Source organism: Amblyomma maculatum, chromosome 7, assembly GCF_055883805.1.
Source record: "Amblyomma maculatum isolate TAMU_Amacu chromosome 7, ASM5588380v1, whole genome shotgun sequence".
Lineage (NCBI taxonomy): Eukaryota > Metazoa > Arthropoda > Arachnida > Ixodida > Ixodidae > Amblyomma > Amblyomma maculatum.
In genome coordinates this window covers 79,171,878-79,186,677 of record NC_139350.1, presented here as the reverse complement: position 1 = coordinate 79,186,677, position 14,800 = coordinate 79,171,878, and the positions used below count along the sequence as shown (strand labels likewise).

At 46.3% G+C, this 14,800-nt stretch overlaps 1 protein-coding gene across 1 annotated transcript; it reads right to left on the bottom strand.

The window, feature by feature from the left end:
* Positions 1-3,586: 3,586 nt before the first annotated feature.
* Positions 3,587-13,701, bottom strand: LOC146183714 (uncharacterized). The gene is made up of 2 exons (XM_084608412.1): positions 12,462-13,701; positions 3,587-3,756 (listed from the first exon to the last, which is right to left on the bottom strand). Exons 1-2 carry the CDS (start codon positions 13,699-13,701, stop codon positions 3,587-3,589), a joined length of 1,410 nt encoding a protein of 469 aa, XP_084464538.1.
* Between the last annotated feature and the right edge of the window lie 1,099 nt (positions 13,702-14,800).

The following is a 14,800-nucleotide window of genomic DNA, read 5'->3' as shown; positions in this document are numbered from 1 at the left end:
GTACGCTAGACTCTTTCAGCCTGCCGTACGGCATGAGTGTTTGGTTTCGTCTTCTGCTTCTCTCTGAAGTGCATATTCTTGACTCTTGTCGCTGAGTAAAATAAATTCCCGTCTTTCCTCTAATCGCGTATCGTCTCTTCTCATCGTCATCCACAACAGGAGGCTTTCGAACCAAGACCTGGGGACCTCGACCTTGCCTATTCGATTAAGTCGAATCAAGGGCCCTATTATAAGGCGAATTGCCGGCGTGTGGTATGGACTGACACGCAGTGATCGATTTAGTGAGTGGTTAGAGACGCGAAGTGCTGATAGCCAAGGCTTCACAGTGGGGTATGGCCTTGGCGAAACGTGGTCAAATGGTGGTACTGAGCTTCATGGTGTACTGAGATTTCCGCTCCTAGTATGTTGTGCAAACCAGTCTGCTGACTGAGATGGCCTGTGGCGTATAGCGGCGCACGTATAATTTCGTGCGTAAGAACTTAGGCATTGGTTAAGGCATCAGTAAGCACACATGGCTCGTATGAATGATGTGGAGTTTTGAATTTAACATTCTTGTGGAGTTCTGGCTCACTGAGACCGTGGTTGGTGAGGTAATGCATTTGATGATGAGGTTAAGGTCGGATGATTCCGTACTTTCACAATCTTCCTTCGGAAGGTCTGTCTGGGCATTCTTGACGTCCACAGAGGGCTTCTGCCATCCTGTCAACATATACCTGGCGCTTTGTGCGAATAGTATTGATGCTCATGGTAATTATTTAGCGGTAGGGCACTAGCGGCTGTCCTCAGTGGAAGAAAATAGCAGAATTGGCGGACTTTTCACCCCGCACGCGAGCTCAAGGCAACCTGGCTTGAATGATGTACAGGATTTTCGAAACGGTAGCTTGTTAATTTCCTAAATTGCTACGTGCCCATTAAGGCGCAGTTGATGTCATTGATACGAGCGCTGAGGTGGCGAGAGCTTATTATGCTGGTCAGTGTGTCCTATTGCGCGATCAAACCGAAAATTTTGTATATGTGACATGGTGCTTCTTCCGCAGACAGCAATCATCAGCACAGCTCTGGGGCGCCTCGGGGATGGATGGGCGTAGATGTTTGTCCGTTCGTTTTAAAGAGGAGCGGTGGCCACTGCCATCAGGATGACATTTTTTGTCACAGTTGAATTTTTACCATTTATTTAAGCCCTGAAAGTTATTGACAGGGAATTTAGGAAACTAAACCAAGCTTTTAATGAATATTACGCCATTCCGGCTTCAAATACCTCTATCTTCCCATATCTGCCCTAATACTAAGCAACTATCTTGAACTTTTGTTTCCTTTGGGGTACCTATCAGGATGACATTAAAATACTTTTGTTATCCGTGAACCCTGGAAACTAGCTGATAGTGACCGTGTAAACGCTGACATCTGTATAGATACCGCGCTTTTCTAAGGAGATATGCGCAATGTTTTTCTAGATTTCAGCCACGCATGCATGTAAACCTTATTATGCATGTAATTTGGGTGTTCGTATTTTTATAGCTGAACTCTCTGAAGAACTCTTATTTCACTTAATACACTATTGGCCTTGGAAATAATTTACTTGAAAAGGTGTTCTTATTATATAAAAATTACCTAACACCAATCAAATTTTTTACTAACCAAGTTGAATTCTTAGTGCGAATGGAAAGTTCGATGCCATCGATAAGACGACTCCATTGAGTTTTTGAAACAAAGAAATACTCATTTTCTGTGCGCGAGGAAGTCCAGCGCTTCTCCTTTTATCACAGAACCGAAAATGAGTGCTTGAAATTGCACAGTAAACTCAACGTTTATAGAAATCATATCTATAACCGTTGGTAAGCTCGCCAAAAAACGCTCCGTGCGCCCCTAATGACTTGTTACAATCACGGCGCCAAATTCAAACTGCGTTTTCTTGTTATCTTTTCTTTTCCGTTTTCTTTTGCTCCGCCGATCAGCACGCAGTTGACAATGACTGCCTATTTTATTGCACGCAGCACATAAAATATGCTTGATGCGACACAACAGCACACACAGTTCGAATTCAGCGCCATAGACGCTGCAGCATGTCATTATATAGCGGACGTCGCCTTTCCCCGAACTTTCTAGGCTCATTCACTAAACTTTGGCTTTGAGCGGAAAAAGCCCCTCCTTTTTTTACACATTTAGGCTTTAGGAAGTCAGTTTTTATTATTTATAAAAGCTGATATCGCTTTTGCATGCGACTTTGAACTCCCCATTGATATTAGCGAGGTTTATGTAGTTAGTTATACAATTAGAAGTACTTTACAGCAAAATATATTCGCCATGGCAGTAACCTTACTATTCTAGTCTTTCTTTGGGTTTATTTCAAGAAATTCTTGGAAATTGTTCTTTGAGATACCAGGTACCGTGTTCTCAAACGTTTTATTTTCGATTTCGGATCGATTTTATCATAATGAATTGGGTATTTCGCCCCGACACCAGCATCAGACAAACCTTCCATTCCGTACCCAGGTTCGAACCCGACCGCTGGCGGCTGCGTTTCGATGGCGGCGAAACGGCGTGGCGTCCGTGTGCTGTGCGATATCAGTGCCCGTTAAAGAACCCCAGATAGTCGCAATATCCGGAGTCCTCCACTACGGCGTCTTTCATAGTCTCCGTCGCTTTTGGGACGTTAAACCCACCAAACGAAAGCAAACCTCAACCTCGGAACATTTGATTTTGAACTCTCGCGCTTTGCAGCAAACGTCGTCTTCATTCTCAAATGTCCTTCATCTGCGCAAGCTAGGTGCTGCGTGTGCGCCAGTTTTATCTGCCCCTCGCCACATCTATCAAAAACACTGCCGCGATTGGATTTCGAACCCGCGTCATAACAAACACATCAGCTTCCATGGCCCAGGCTAGAGAGCTCTATGCTGTCACCGCAGCCGATGACTATGCAATTGCTCACGCTGTGCAGCAAACATCGTCGTTTTCATCAAGTTTCATCTGCGCCGCTTTTAACCCACGTTAATATGCCATACACATAAGCCACCTAGGTGAATACGGCCGAGGTCTGCGAACGTAATGTCAGGCGAATCGACCAGGCGATGCGACAAAAAGGGGCGGCGAGGTGCAGAGAAAGCCACTCGTTAGACAATGACCGCAGTCGTGCCAGACACCGAGACCATCGAACAACGAGAAGCCAGACTAGTCCGTTGCCGAAAAGCTCACTATACGATCGGAAGGGAGCCAAGATCGAAGCGGCGGCAGCGACTGCCGCTGCGGCCGAGGCCTTACGCTCGTGAAACTTGGTTCAGTGATAGTTGAACCTCTACAATTTTGGTAACGAAAGCTAGATTGGGCGAAGAAGAGCATTTCATGGTGCCCAGCCGGAGCCATAACTACTCATGCGTCGTTACCATGACAACTGGTAGCGCCGAACCGCGCCGGTTTACTCGTGGCACCCATGAGTGACGTCACGATCCGCTATGATCATCGCTCGTGATCGTGATGATCACGCGCCGCTAAGAATACAAGCCGCGGCGCGTGCTAGATAGACGCGCAGTGTATGAACAGGTGGACAGCGAGCGCACATACATACTTTTGTTAACGGCATCAGCGGAGGCTACGCGAAGAAGCGTCGACGGATCCAGAACTCATCGCATGGCGCGAGGCAGCCAGGCGAAGGGCGAATGAAGCAAGGAAGGCTGAGCGACCGTCGGAGGCGCCTGAAGAGCGGGAAGCACGTCTCGCTAAGCGACGGCGCCAAGTCTCGCACGTCCAGTCGCTGCCGAACTGCAAGGAGATGGTCGTCCAGCATGAAGTATAGCATGAAGTCGAAGCTCAGCGAGTGTATGACGGTGAAGCTCGACATAAATTTGGCATCAAATCATCACGTTCTACTACCCGATGGAGAACCATCATTGATATTGTGTATCAAAGAGAGGCAAATCACGTTTAGATATTGTGTATTTAAAATTGAGACGATGGCAAACTACTTTACAGACCACCGATCAGTCTTCGTGTCCATAAAGCGTAACATCGAATAAACATGTGATTTACACACATCGAAAAGTGCGACAGTGTCTTAGTTGCTTAACCGGAGCATCCTAACATATCAGATAGCCAAGCTCAACCGAGCCAAACCCAAGCTTCCGCTACGAATTTCCCGGCCTAGCTGAGCTAAACCACTGCATTTTTTTTTATACTAAGAAGTTTCAGACAGGTGCTTGATTAGATGCATATATCATAGTCGCGTGTTTTGAACGCTCTTTTTAGGGTATTGGCGCGTCCTTTATAGCCCTGCGCTCTGAATTACATCTACAGGAACATCTGCATGGACAGCGATATCTCCTTGCAGGGCGCGTAGCCGCGACTGCATTAATGTACAAAGAACTTTTTTTGCAGTGAGCATATATTTATGCTCTCTATGTCGCAGCTAAATGTAAAAAATATTCAAGAGAACGGATCAAGATACAAATCTGGAGTTCCACTCGAAGGGAACGCGGGAGTCGGTCCTGCTCATGTCCATACCTCCGACGCCTGGACTGCTGATATCATTCAGCCAGGGATTGTGGTTGGGGGCATGATGTAATTAAACGGCGCTATAATTTTTCAGACAAGGCAGCCTACCACTGGAGACTCTTGTGGTGCCGTCTTCATCGCTGCGCGGGCAGATGAGGGGTGCTTTCTGCGTGAGGAAATTATGTGCACAGTAAGAGGCACAAAAGTCTCTACCTGGTATGAGGTAGGCTTTTAAATAAGCAATACAGGCACATTTCCATGTTGCAGAGCTTTCTTGCTTACAGAAGTAGTGAAATTTCAGAGCACGAGCCGCTACCCCGAATAGGCGGAGTATGTCCCGCTCAAGACGAGCTGTCACTATAGCGCAGTACGGTATAGTAGCAAGGGGAAGGACTTATGGAGCTACAGCCCCCCCCCCCCCCCCCAAAATTGTTTCGTGCTGTCATACAACGGAGACCAAAGTTCAATTTCTTCAATTCTCTCTGTCCGGGCCCTTGTTCGCACTGAATTTCGGTGCTTTTAAGGACTGTGCATGATTCGGCGGAAAGCTTGTTGAAGCTGGCAGCTGAAAGAACGTTCGTATCACCTCAGTTCTTTAGCGGACAAGCGCGATATTATCATCGGCACCTGGACAGAACTACAATTACCTTTTATCCGTTAGGAAGATTGCGCATTCGAACTAACGTTAATTGCATGCCTGGAAAACTAGCTGTGATGTATTTTCCGGTCTGCGTTTGCTAACTTAAACAAACGATTTTCGTCTGAATCAATTCATGCGCAGGATCATCGATAGAACAAAAGCACCGTGCAGTATTACTCTTCCGTGCAGTCTTTGCATCCTAGCACGTAGCTTTTATGGCGTAGTTGAGGGTTGACATTTTGGTGACAGAGTGCTCAATACGGAGGAAACTGGGCAGCAACGTCAGCCCCCATCGAAAAAAAAAAAAAAAAAAAAAGTCTAGCTACAGCACTGCTAGTAGCCGCTATCTCATCGTAGTGTGGGTCAGCCGACGGAACATTTATATCTTTCACGATGGCCTTTAACTTGACGGTCCGCATTCTCTCATCTTGGCGGTTATGACAGAGAATGGATAATATATCAGCCCTTTTGTGTCGAGGCAGTGGCGAGTTCCACCGTGTCTAATGACTTAAACATCAGTTTGTATTTTTTCCTTCCAATCCTGTTTTTTCGTCGTTCCGAACCATTTGCTCTGCATCATTTCAGGTTCCTGTGACAGTTCAACGTTTTTAGATTGTGACAGTTCGCACGAAAAAATTCAAGAAGATTACTTGCTGCTGCCATCTATCCAAAACCCATCAAACGCTAAATTAAAGTGTTCTTATTTTAGTACATAGATGGCGCCGCATCACTGCACCTTCGTAGGGTGCCTCGATGTTGCTCCGCGCGCCGCCGCCGTTCAGCGGCGCGCAGGTAAAGGCTTTCCCTATATAGTAGTTATAGACGCGCGGGCAACATCGAGGCCACGGTGCAAGATATATAGGTGGGGACACAGCGTACCGCGCCGGTTCCAGATAAAGTCCCCTAGTTACTCTAAGCCGTACGAGATGGCAGTTCACTCAGCGGCCTGTGACGTAGTGGGAGGCAATGCTTTTCTATGGTGAATACACGCTTTTTGAGAGCCATTTTCTCGTACACTGTGGCCGATGATGAGAGAAAAATATTTTTGCCGCGTTGTTTTTGTCTAGGACCATTAGTCAGCGCACTTTTATCAATCTGTAGCTTCGTGAATGCTTAAATAAAAGCGCAGAAGGCGAATAATGTTTCGCGCGGAATTTGAACCTGCTGCACGCATAAGCGACGGCACTTTGACAACAAAGCATTAACCTTCGGTCGTTTCATTTGTTCTTTGACTTTGCATCTTTTGTTCGCCCATCAGTGTGCCCGCTCATCCTTAGTTTGCTCCTTACTTTATTCCTTCCCTAAATTAGAGGTCCGCTAACTGGATTCTGCCAACTCCCACTGAATCCCCCCCCCCCCCCCCCCCTCTCACTTCCTCTTTACCATTAATTCTCTTAGCTTCTTTTTTCCGTTCCCTTATTCTTTTATCCTCAGGGTATTGGGTACAGTACAGAGGGGAAGAGAATTTCACAACAGGGGAAAAAAAACACCTAGTATCATTTATTCAATACCAAACAATAGAGGTAAAATTACGGTTAACAGCTTTTTTGAATCTACGTTAGAGATTGGCGAACAGTATAAATCAGTTGATGAACATAAATAGATAGATAGATCGTGCAGTCAGGATTCGTGCAAATATTGAAGACAGTTGAGCTTGCTTGAGGCAAAAAAAGCCTTAAATCACGGCAGCATTTCTTCCGGTTTTCGTACACATAACTCGACCGTACTTTTCGTTGCTTGCTTATTCCATTCTTTTACTCAGTTTCCACGTTAGTGATTTATTCGATAGAGAAGCAGTACGGGGCGCTGTTGCATTTCCTTCATTAAGTGGTTAAGAATACCCTATGAATTTTTATATTTTTCTCCCATTCGCTCAACCGAACGCAGGATTCGCTTTCCCTGCTCTATAATTACGCTATCCAAAGTGAGAAAACTGTTACTCCGGCGCCTTCAATTCAATAACGATGACTTAATGATTGAGTAATGTAGTACTCACTCCCCAATATTTAAATATTAAGTGCTACTTCAACCTTTTCTTCACTTCGTTGTTAGAAATAAATTACGTCAATAGTATTGACAAGCTAATAAATTATTCTGGACTTCGCTTCTGCAGTGATGCAGTGGGCACGGCTTAAGAATAAAGTGCTACGGTGATGCTTCTGGCGAAGACGGGGAAACAGTTCGGGCCATGCAAACGGCTCATGCAGGAGAAACGCGCCGCGCGATATCAGCAGGTTGCTATCGCAACGGCGTCGTCGATTTATGTGTTTTTTCTTCCAGTGAAGATTCACCGCTACATCGACGCTGACGCTGCGATCAGCGGCCCGGTTCGGAGGACCGTGACTGGTAGTTTATCTGGAAACTTGCGTCCAGTGCCTCGGCCGTGCTGTGTCCCCACCTAAATATTCTTACACCGTGATCGAGGCTAAAGTAGCTAAAACAGCTAAAGCCCCTTGATAATTTAATCGAGGCACCCTAGCGCCTACGGGTCTTGGTATCCGCGCCTTAGGCTATCGTTTGAAGTGAGGAAAGCGAATAATTAAGTATTATTCATATTACGTGACATGGCAAGGTTTGGTTGGTTTGGTTTGTGGGGTTTAACGTCCCAAAGCGACTCAGGCTATGAGAGACGCCGTAGTAGAGGACTCCGGAAATTTCGACCACCTGGGGTTCTTTAACGTGCACTGACATCGCACAGCACACGGGCGCCTTACTTTTCGCCTCTATCGAAACGCAGCCTTCGAAGCCGGGATTCGATCCCGCTTCCTTGGGCTCAGTAGTCGAGCGCCTTAACCACTGCGCTACTCCGGCGGTGCGACATGACAAGGTATGCTGATGCTATGCTAATATGACATGCTAATATGATATGGTATGGTATGGTATGGTATGGTATGGTACGGTATGGTATATGATATGGTATGGTATGATATGGTAAGGTAAGGTAAGATATGGTGTGGTATGGTATGGTATGGTATGGTACGGTATGGTATGGTACGGTATGGTACGGTATGGTATGGTACGGTATGGTATGGTATGGTATGGTATGGTATGGTATGGTACGGTTGGTATACGCAGGGTGCCTAAGTTAACTTTAGCTAAGGGTTAAAATAAATATTTGAGGTAGGCAGTGAAAACCATTTGCATAATGCCAGCCGTCTTGCGCACCGCAAGAAATTTTTGTTTTCCAATTAATAATTAGTAATTACTACAATTTTTCTAAACTATTGAATAAGCTGTTTAGACAATACATTTGATGTGAAAAGTTAGAAGGCATCCTCATATACCTCCATTTTATGTATTTACGATAAAGAAACCCTTCCGTGTGCGTTTTTTCCGATATCCAAATAATGCCCGCGAAATACGAATTGCAAAGAAGCAAGGCATCTTCGGCAACCTCCATTTCATGTATTTTTGCGGTAAAGAAACCTTTACATGTAATAAATATATATATATTATATTATATTAGATATATATATATATATATATATATATATATATATATATATATATATATATATATATATATATATATATATATATATATCGGGACCCGGCCGAAACATCGGAAATAAACCGTTGTTTTCGTTTGTGCGCCCCTACCTCGCCTTACACATATTTCTGGATCCTGGGGCCCTATCCTCGACAATTCGCAATTTTGTCAAAATTGTGACGTAGGCGTGCCGTGTGCAGTATTAGGACGGTGCCAGGTTACGTAAGCACACAATCGGGTTACGCATTCTGAAAAAAAAAACACAAATAAAGAGACATAAAAAAGCGCGCTGTCGTCTGCTACTGTATATTGGCGCTAAGTATGAAAAACGACGATGCTCCTGCAGGAACCGATACGCTGCGGTGCATTCCGTGATTCGGAAGCCTCGGGTTGCAGTGAGGTGAGTGAAGTATGTTGTGGCGTTGCCGTATCAGTGTGTCATGACGTACTTGCAGTCGAACATTCGGCATCAGCTACGCACGAAAAATCTGCGCTAGTTTCAGCTGAAGGGCAACAACGGCAACGGATAATTCGCAGTGGTGCAAAATGGGAGCGGAAAGTAGCATTGCTGTTCATAAGCGCCGATGACCTCTCGCGTTTACTTATCAGCGGCTTTTAAATGCAGGAATTAAAGACTTGGTCGTAAACAGAAAAAAAAAAATCGACAGATTTCCAAAGTAGCACCAGCACTGCCGAAGAGGTGCCGGTGCAGCTGCCGGCATGGCCCATGTCTGAGGAGAACGCTCGCAGTCTTAAAGTATCAATTACTGTTCGTTACTGGCTGTGCTACCCACCTTTTTCGAAAAGCCACGTTATTACCAGCAGCTACCATCAGGTCACTAAGTCTGCCTAAGTTTCTAACATATTGAGTCGGCTTGAGTTGTGCAGAGCGCGGATAGCAGCGCAGAGACAGATGAAGGCAGAGAGAGAGAGTCTTCCACATACACACACGAAGTGTAAGGCATATGCTGGGCCTTACACCTAGTCGGTTAAAGTTTCATGCGCTGGCGTGCTAAAAGCTTTTGCGAAACGCAAAAGAAGTCCGCGAAAGATAAAAACAGAAGAACGGAATAGCAGGAAGGGTAATAAGGCGATGCCCAGTCTACCATACACGTGCAGATGGGGATAAACGGACAATAAAGAAAGAAAGCGAAAGAGGACTGAGGAAATCGTGGTATGAAGCTAGGGCGGCGCCACGTGCGCATATTCCTTACTGTCGAAACGGTAAAATGCAAATCAATAAAGGGAGATTATTTTCAGGCTCTATTAAAAAAAAAGCAATCAACACAAATCACTCAAATACATTATATGACAAGAGCGTACCGTCATAATGTGCTCTGGAGTACTTATTTCTTTCTAAAAAATGAGTAAATGGTGAGCCCGCATGCATTTTAAAACAAAACTTTATATATAAAACGCGTCCTATATGGCAAGCAAACATGTGCCATGTACATGCAACATACATTGCTTTATTATAATAGAAGCTGTAAGTATTTTTGCTGGCTTTTCCCATTGTGGAAAGGCTGTTCAATTCAATAACATTGCAGTGAGTGCATAGTGCAAGGCAAAAAAAGGCAGTGTTTAGGGCCGACGTTTAATACAGTATTTGGTAATCTCTCACTGCCTGTCGCGCGAAGTTACTGCACAGCCATCGCACCATATGACCCCTCAGGTTGTACTCACGAACCGATCAGACAGTTAATTAGAAAGCATCGCGGTCCTCTCAGAAATTCATGATGGCTTGGTGGGCGCTGTTTAACCCAGAGACGAAGAGGAGAAAACACGGGACTGGCGCCTTTATTTCTCTTCTTTTCTTTTTCTCTGTGTTAAAGAGCGCTCACTAAACGATCATGAACAACCTACAACAACTCGACGCACTTTCCTTTCTGTTGCTCTCTGAAATGCCTCGTCTCGCGCAGATCAACCGCTTGAGTTAGCGGGCCGCATTGCTGCGCTTGGCAACGACTGCGCGGATCGATGGTTTCTCTATGGAAGCAAAGCATTTGCAACGGGACGGTAGCTACGACCCTCGTGCGGCTGTAAATCTGCGTCTTCATTATTAATCCTCTAAAAGATGACGCAGCTCAAAAGGTCCCTTATGACGTCGTTTAAGTGCTTTCTGCAATTACAACAAGATGTGTCAGCCCACTTCTCCACCCACCAAATCGTCGACCAAACTGCGGTGAGCTAACAGCCGCCTACACTGCAAGTCGAATTCGCCATGTTTTTTTTCGCGGCCGCCACTTCAATGGCAGAACATCCTATATGTAACAAATCGTCATTTTGACATCATCATTAATTGTTTATGCATGACGTGTTTTCCGCTACACAACGTCAGCCAATCAGATTTCAGGAGTCGGCTCTTGACAGTGGGCGGTTCATTTCAGCCCATTCGTAATACAAGCGTAAGTGCTTCCCTTTCTATTATATATACCTCTGTTTTCCCTCCACAATTACTTATATATACCCTCCATGCATCATGAATGCCGCTGCTAAAAATCCGCTTTCACACTCACGTTATTTTTGCGTCAACGCAAAAAGCCATTTCGACACACTGAAAGTTCGCGCCACAAATTTGAAACACGTGACTGTTCTGAGAACCAATCAGAGGAAAAAAATGGCGCCGAACGGCAGCCATGTGTGTCGAGAATAGGGCCTCTGGAAGACTTTTATGAAATATATATATAGGGAGGGGGTTGAAGCTCAAATAGTTCAGGTAGGGCACAAATGTAAATGTGATAACGCGTCGTCATCACGTTTGCATCATCAGAAAGGTCGTGCCTCAGTGACGTGCTACGACCTAAACGTCGACATCAATAGATTCTAAGTTTGTAAAGGTGACCCCCTGAACATAATATGTATATGTATATGTATATATATATATATATATATATATATATATATATATATATATATATATATATATATATATATATATATATATATATATATATTGTAAAGACTGAACAAGCAGAAACACGGCCATTCGTTCGAACGCCCTGCTTTATTCTGTCTTCGTCTTCTTCTCCTTCGCTCCTGCACTGTTTACTTCGTCGTCGCCTAGTACATTACACTTGGCCACGACTGCGCTCGTCCTTAATTGGAGCACCACCACATCGCAGACATCTCATCTGCTGCACATGGCGTTTTTCTGGGGGGCTGTCCTCCTGTGTTGCCAGGATGATATTCGCATCAATAATCTTTGCTTATTGTATCTTTCACCGATTGGTGCGTTGCTCTCTATGCGGGACTCTTTGGGCAGTTGCCGCTTGGGCGTTCTGCCGAGGCCTTGATGATAGTCATGCTCCTGAACGTTTCTCCAATGCCAGTTATTTGCTGTTGACTTGCTCTCCTTGCGCGGTATTCGATGTTTTTCCCTGATCTGGAACTGCCATCGTGAGGCATCCGCAGTGGTGACAAAAATTGAAGAAACTTCACCACAATACTTCTTGCTGTTGCCATCGTTTTCACCGGAAGCACCGTGCCGTGTACAGCTTCCCTGAGTACGCCGGTAGGTGTGGGTTCCTACTTTCCCGACGAACTCGCGACGTTTCTGCGCGGAATTCCCATCTAGCACACTGACATTGGCCGCAGTGAGGCCTTTTTCCCCTGGAATTACTTCACATTCAACTTCCTGCCCTTTTCGGATGCGGCAAAGTTTACGGGAGTGTTGTAACGCGTTGCGGTGGACAAAAATGTCCTCGCCAGTGTCAGTTCGGTTGATGAAGCCATAGCCGCCTACCACGTTAAACCATTTCACAGTTCCACTCATCCGCTCTCGAGAAACGGAGGCTTTCTTTGGGTGTTGCACTGCTTCTTGTTGGTGTTGCATGCGGTTAACCTCACTTTTAGGATGCTCGTCCACGGGCGGGCTAGAAGCGGTACGGCACGAGCGGAGCTGCACTTCGCCGTTTTCAATTGACAGAGCCACGTCCCCGGACAGGAGGTAGTCTGCGCCCAAGATGAGATCAGCAGGCAAGTCCGCAAACACCGGGACGCTCACCAGGACCTTGCTGCCAGCCTCAGTCCGGATGCAGATATCGATTGCACCGACGGGAACAGCGCTTCCCCCCAAGCCTTGCAGAGGAGACGAGGTCCATTGACTCATCGGGCCCGGTGCATGACGTCGAAGCAATGCCGTTCGCTGAGCTCCGGTGTCAACCAGTGCGGTCAACTCGCCGATGCCGTCAACATGAACCGGCAGGAAGGGACGAGGGTGGTTCTGGAATTGTATGCGTGGGCGGGCAGCATGAGGACAATCCTTGTACATGTGGCCCTGTTGTCCGCACGAAAAGCGTTGCTGTGGCGCTGCGGCAGATGTCCCGGCGGCAGCAATGGTCCCGCGACGACTGGAGGTGTCATGCAAGGAGGCCGCTCGGTAGACAAAGATTGAGAGGCTGTCAGTGTCCTGTGTGGACATAATCGATGCGTGGGTGGCATCGTGAAGCCCGTCAACAATGTAGTGTTTGGCTGCAGATGCGGGCCACTCGATGTTGCAGGCCTGAAGAAGGCGGACCTTATCATAAATGTAAAGTGCGACATCTTCACCTGGAGCCTGACGCCGCGCTCTCATCGTCGTGAGTTTGGCGTCGTGCGCACTGGCCAGAGGCGTAAACGCAGCTAGGAGGGCAGAGGTCCAGGTCGACCAAGTGGTGTAGCGGCGGCCTTCGTACTGGTGCCAGGCGCGGGCGGCACCACGGAGATGGTCTTCCGCGACGGCGAGCGTGGTAGCTGGGGACCAGGCGGAACGCCGGGCAGCAGCGTCGACAAGTTCGACCCATGCTTCGGCGTCATCAGAGAAGCCACGGAACTCCGGAAGCGGTACCGGTGGTACTGGGCACCCAGAGAACATCGAGACGCGGCCAAGCGCTGCGGCGAAAGTGGCGGTTACCTCCCGGAGGGTGGTGAGCACTTCGGGAAGGAGGGCCGCCAGAGCCGAATCCGCCGAGGAGGCATGGACGCCGTTGTCGGTCGGAATAGAAGTTCCGGGCGCCGAGTGAGCCGGTCGTGCGACTGCCCGGCCGCTTCGGAAGAGGAGCGGCTCGGGGAGGTCCGGGTCGGGCCCGACGTTCATCGACTGCGCCATTGTAAAGACTGAACAAGCAGAAACACGGCCGTTCGTTCGAACGCCCTGCTTTATTCTGTCTTCGTCTTCTTCTCCTTCGCTCCTGCACTGTTCACTTCGTCGTCGCCTAGTACATTACAATATATATATATATATATATATATATATATATATATATATATATATAGCATAATTAAATAGACGCACTTGGCTGCTAGAGGTTACATACTACTGAAAAATTGCTTCATACTGTTTCCAAGTTTATTTGGAGTCGACGTTTCGGCAGGAGCCCTGCCTTTCTGCCTTTCTTGAGAAAGGCAGGGCTCCTGCCGAAACAACGTCGACTCCAAATAAACTTGGAAACAGTGTGAAGCAATTTGTATATATATATATATATATATATATATATATATATATATATATATATATATATATATATATATATATATATATATATATATATATATATATATATATATATATATATATATATATATATATATATATATATATATATATATATATATGTGTGTGTGTGTAATGTATAAACGTAAAAAAGATGACGTACAGTGGAAAAAAAAGGTAAAAAAGATATCCTTGCTCCTACGTTTCAGCCGCGGGCCGAATCGTCGGAATAACAAAGCTGCTGAGGACAGGACTGTGTAACGGGTGCGCAGAAGCTGAACGAATTCATCTGGGAAGCCAAAAGAGTGGAGCGCTGCAAACAAGTAGCCGCGTTCGACGCAATCGAAGATCTTCACCTGATCTAAGGCAACGAAAGCTCCAGTGACCCGTTTGGCGTATATACTCAAACATATTCCTGGTCAGTGTCAGCCAAGCGATCACCGACCGTCCAGGCACAGCAGATGACTGGTAGGGGCTTACCAATCCCTGCAGGTAGACTCGCAACCTCCGTGTGAGCAACGTGGCAACGAGTTTATAATCGGCGTTAAGGAGGGTATAAATGGTCGCCACGATGAGAGGCTGTGAAGCGCCATGCCCTCTTTCGGAATTACAACGATGCGGCCAACACTAAACAAGGAAGGAATGGCGCCGTTTTCAAGGAAACAATTCACTAGACAAGCAAAAAAGGACAAAGGAAGCCGAGATTAAACGCTAG